General features: G+C 61.8%; 1 protein-coding gene across 1 annotated transcript in view; it reads left to right on the top strand.

Moving 5' to 3' along the window:
• Positions 1-5,118, top strand: part of ARAP1 (ArfGAP with RhoGAP domain, ankyrin repeat and PH domain 1) — a gene marked incomplete at both ends in the record, with an annotated part of 18,136 nt that continues 13,018 nt past the window's right edge. The window contains 7 exon segments of the mRNA XM_021384187.1: positions 1-115; positions 970-1,105; positions 1,844-1,946; positions 2,030-2,225; positions 2,338-2,383; positions 4,514-4,677; positions 4,868-5,083. Of these exon segments, the coding sequence (XP_021239862.1) occupies positions 1-115; positions 970-1,105; positions 1,844-1,946; positions 2,030-2,225; positions 2,338-2,383; positions 4,514-4,677; positions 4,868-5,083 (976 nt within the window).

The raw sequence follows: 5,118 nt of genomic DNA, 5'->3' as shown, positions 1-5,118 counted from the left end.
GGGGGCAGCGCAGAGAAGCACTACTCGGTGCTGCTGCCCTCCGTCACGCACAGCGGCTTCCTCTACAAGACCCCCTCCATGGCCAAGCCCCTGAGCGAGCGCAAGGCTCAGGAAGGTATGTGGGGGGCGGGGTGGCCGTGGGGGGCAAGGAAAAGCGGGGAAGGGGCTCAGGACCCCCCCCCCCAAAAAAAAAGGGGTGTCAGGGGAGCGGGAAGCGGGCTGGAAGCATCCGTGGTGCCCCCTATGTGCCTGCTTGTTTTTGGAGGGGGGATGGGAGCTGTGTGTCCCTGATGGGGGGCAGAGCTGAGCTGTGGGGTGGGGTGGTGGCCCCAGGGGGGGCTCGGGTGGCCTTGAGTGGCCTTGGGTGGCCCCGGGTGGTCCTGGGTGGCCCTGGGTGGCATTGGGTGGCCCCGAGTGGTCATGAGTGGACTTGGGAGGCCTTGGGTGACTCCAGGTGGTCATCGGTTGTCACTGGTGGCCTTGGGTGGCCCCAGGTGATCATGAGTGGCCTTGGGTGACCATGAGTGGCCTTGGGTGACTCCAGGTGGTCATCGGTGGCCATTGGTGGCCTTGGGTGACCCCAGGTGAACATAGGTGGCCTTGGGTGGCCTTGGGTGACCCCCGGTGATCATGAGTGGCCATTGGTGGCCTTGGGTGGCCGCAGGTGATCGTAGGGGGCCATGGGTGGCCTTGGGTGCCTCCAAGTGATCATAGGTGGCCTTGGGTGGCCATGGGTGGCCTTGGGGTTGCCATGGGTGGCCCTAGGTGGCCATGGGTGGCCGTGGTTGGCCTTGGGTGACCTCAGTTGGCCTTGGGTGGCCATGGGTGGACTTAGGTGGCCTTAGACGGCCTGAAGTGGCCCCAGATGCCCATGGGTGGCCTTGGGTGACCATGAGTGTCCTTGGGTGGCCTTGGGTGTCCCCCGTTGGCCTTGGGTGGCCGCGGGTGGCACATCCCTGTGCGGCGCAGAGTTCAGCCGGCGGTGGTGCGCGCTGCAGGACGGCGTCCTCAGCTACTACGAGAACGACCGCAACACCGCGCCCAACGGCGAGATCAAGGCGGCCGAGATCGTGTGCCTGGTGAACAACCCGCCCCACACCCACGGGTAAGGACGGGGACCCCCCTCCCCCCCCAAAAAAGACACCCCTTGTCCCTTCTGCGGGACAGCCCCCTCGCTGGCGTCCTGGCTTCCCACCACCCTGGCACGGGGATGATGAGGGTCATGGGGGTCCCAAACCCAGGGGGTTGCTGGGAGTACCCAACCGGCACGTGAGTAAGGTCATGGAATTGTGGGGTATTGTGGGGCATCCCCAATTGGGAGTGACCCGTGGGATCCCCAAATCTGACCACACTGGGAGGACCCAACCAGCACCTGCGTAAAATTATGGGGTATCGTGGAACATCCTCAATTGGAAGAGACCCATGGGATCCCCAAATCTGACCCCATGCTGGGAGGACCCAACTGACACCTGTGTAAAACTATGGGATGTTGTGGGACATCTCCAACTGGAAGGGACCCATGGGATCCCCAAATCTGACCCCACTCTGGGAGGACCCAACTGACACCTGTGTAGAATTATGGGATGTCATGGATGTCCCCAGTTGGAAGGGACCCGTGAGATCCCCAAATCTGACCCCACTGGAAGGACCCAACCAGCACCTGCGTAAAACTGTGGGGTATCGTGGAACATCCTCAATTGGAAGAGACCCATGGGATCCCCAAATCTGACCCTGTGCTGGGAGGACCCAACCAGCACCTGTGTAAAATTGTGGGATGTTGTGGGACATCTCCAACTGGAAGGGACCCAAATGTGCCCCACACTGGGAGCGCTCTTTCCCGCAGCATCGAGTGCACGTTCGAGGTCTACATCGAGTCGGAGAGGCTCTACCTCTTCGGGTTGGACAACCCCGATGGCGCGCGCGAGTGGCTCCGGTCCCTCGCCAAGGTAGGAGCTGGGCATTTGTGTGGGGCACTGGGTGGGCTGCAACTGGAGCCGGGGTCCGCCCTGACCCCTCCCCGCCCCCCAAGTCCTTCGTCCCGCCGTGTGCTGAGGAGCTGCTGGGCCACGACTTCGAGCGACTCGGGCGGCTGCTGTACAAGGGGGGGCTGAACCTGGAGCGCGCCGAGGAGGGCTGGTTCGCGCTGGTGGGTTCCACGCTCTACGTCTGCTCCGGGGATGGCGAGCGGCAGGAGGCCGTGCAGCTGCGAAAGCTGCAGGAGCTGTGTACGTGCCAAGGGGGAAGGATGTCCCCGCGCGGCTCTTCCTCCCTCCCCATCCTCTTCTTCAGCCCAGGATGGAGCTGGTGGCTCCTGATGGGTCCCCGCTTTTCTTGCAGCCATCCAGGGGGACAATGAGGTGCTGGTGCTGGTGGAGAGGAGGAGGTAAAGGCGGAGCTGGGCAGGTGGGGAGAGCCCGGCCTGGGTGCATTCCCCACGGGGGGGAGCCTGGGGGAAAACTTTGGAAAACCCTGGAGGAACTCGAGGGGAACTCTGGGAGGACCCTTGGGAAAGCCCTGGGGAACCCTTGGAGAACCCTGGGGTGACCCTTGGGGGAACTCTGGAGGAACCCTTAGGGGATTCTGGGGAATTGTGGGAGAACCTTTGGGGAACCCCTTCGAGAACCTTTGGAGAACCCCGAGGGAACCCTTGGAGAACCCTGGGGGAACTCGAGGGGAACTCTGGGAGGACCCTTGGGGAACCCCTGCAGGAACCCCTAGAAAACTCTTGGGGAAACCTGGGAGGACCCTTGGGAAAGTGTGGGGGAACCCTTGGAGAACCCTGGCGTGACCCTTGGGGAACTCTGTAGGAACCCTTGGGGGATCCTGGGAAATTGTGGGAGAACCTTTGGAGAACCCCAAGGGAACCCTTGGAGAACTGTGGAGGAACTCTTGGGGAACATCTGGGAGGATCCTTGGGGAACCCTGGAGAAACTTTTGGAGAACCTGTGGGGAACCCTGGGAGGACCCTTGGGGAACTCTGAGAGGACCTTTGGGGAACCCCTTGGAGAATCTTTGGGGAACCCCTGAGGGAACTCTTGGAGAACCCTGGATGGATTCTTGGGGAACTCATGAAGGACCCTGAGAGGACCCTGAGGGAACCCTGGAAGAGCCCTTAGAGAACCCTGGAGGGAACTTTAGAGAATCCTGGGGGAACTCTTGGGGTACTCTGGGAGGATCCTTGGGGAACCCCTGGAGGAACCCCTGGAGAATTCTTGGAGAACCCTGGGGTGACCCGTGGGGAACCCTGGGAGAACCCTTGGGGGACCCTGAGGAATTGTGGGAGGACCTTTGGAGAACCCCAGGGAGAACCTTTGGAGAACCCCAAGGGAACCCTTGGAGAACCCATGGAGAACTCTGGGAGGATCCTTGGGGAACTCTTGGGGAACCCTTAGAGAACCCTGGGGAGAACCCTTAGGGAACCTTTGGTGAACCCTTTGGGAACCCTTGAGGAACCCTTAGAGAACTCTGGGAGGATCCATGGGGATCCTTGTGGGAACCCCTTGGGGACCCTTTGGTGAACCCTTGGAGAACCCTTGAGGAACCCTTGGAGAACTCTGGGGGAGACCTTGAAGAACTCTGAGAGTTGGAAAATCATGGGGACACCCTTGGGGGACCCTTTGGTGAACCCTTGGGGAACGTTGGAGGAACCCTTAGAGAACCCTGGGGAGAACCCTTGGGGTACCCTGGGAGGACACTTTGGGAACCTTTGGAGAACCCTTGAGGAACCCTGAGGGAACCTTTGGAGAAGTCTGAGAGGATCCATGGGGAACACTTGGGGAACCCTGAGGAGACACTTGGGGGACCCTTTGGAGAACCCTTGGGGAACCCTTAGAGAACCTTGGTAGGACCCATGGGGAACCCTTGAGGAAACCTGGGGGATCCCTTGGAGAACCTTGGGAGGACCCTTGGGGAACCCTTGGAGAACCCTTGGAGAACACTGGGGGAGCCCTTAGAGAACCCTGGAGAGCCCCTTAGGGGACCCTTTGGTGAACCCTTGAGGAACCCTGGGAGGACACTTTGGGAACCTTTGGAGAACCCTTGGGGAACCCTTGGAGAACCTTGGTAGGACCCATGGGGAACCCTTGAGGAAACCTGGGGGATCTCTTGAAGAACCTTGGGAGGACCCTTGGTGAACCCTTGGAGAACGCTGGGGGAACCCTTAGAGAACCCTGGAGAGACCCTTGGGGGACCCTTTGGTGAACCCTTGAAGAACCCTGGGAGGACACTTTGGGAACCTTTGGAGAACCCTTGGGGAACCCTTGGAGAACCCTTGAGGAACCCTTGGAGAACTCTGGGAGAACCCATGGGGAACCCTTAGAGAACCCTGGGGAGACCCTTGGGGGACCCTTTGGTGAACCCTTGAAGAACCCTGGGAGGACACTTTGGGAACCTTTGGAGAACCCTTGGGGAACCCTTGGAGAACTCTGGGAGGACCCATGGGGAACCCTTGAGGAACCGTTGGAGAACCTTGGAGGTTCCCTGGGGTGGGATGTGAGCCTGTGGGTGCCCGCAGGACGCTGTACATCCACGGGGAGCGGCGGCTGGACTTCGTGGGCTGGCTGCAGGCCATCCAGAAGGCAGCGGGCAGCAGCGGGGACACGCTGGCGGAGCAGCAGTTGACAGAAGGGGACGTCCCCGTGCTGGTGGATCGCTGCATCGATTACATCACGCAGTGCGGTACGGGGCACCCCAGGGTGGGGGTGGTGGTGGCAGTTGGGGGAGAGGGGGGATATTTGGGGTCACTTTGGGGAAAATGGGGCAGCTTGAGCCCCGGCGCGCTCGTGCCGCTTGTCCCCCTCCATCCTTGAGCTCCATCTCCACGGGTTGGCCACGCCGCCCCATCCGCCCCGCACCTCTCCCCCCATAGGCCTGACGTCCGAGGGCATCTACCGCAAGAGCGGGCAGAACTCCAAGACCACCAACCTGCTGGAGACCCTGCGGCGCGACGCCCGCGCCGTGCGCCTGAAGGAGGGCGAGCACCACGTGGACGACGTGGCCAACACCCTCAAGCGCTTCTTCCGCGAGCTGGGCGACCGCGGGCTCTTCACCGGGCGCTGGAGCCAGGATTGGTTGAGGGCGACGGGTGAGGAGCGACCCCCCACCCCCCCCCCGCTCCCC

Source organism: Numida meleagris, chromosome 1, assembly GCF_002078875.1.
Source record: "Numida meleagris isolate 19003 breed g44 Domestic line chromosome 1, NumMel1.0, whole genome shotgun sequence".
In the NCBI taxonomy this organism is placed as follows: Eukaryota; Metazoa; Chordata; class Aves; order Galliformes; family Numididae; genus Numida; species Numida meleagris.
This window is presented reverse-complemented; position numbering and strand designations above follow the sequence as displayed.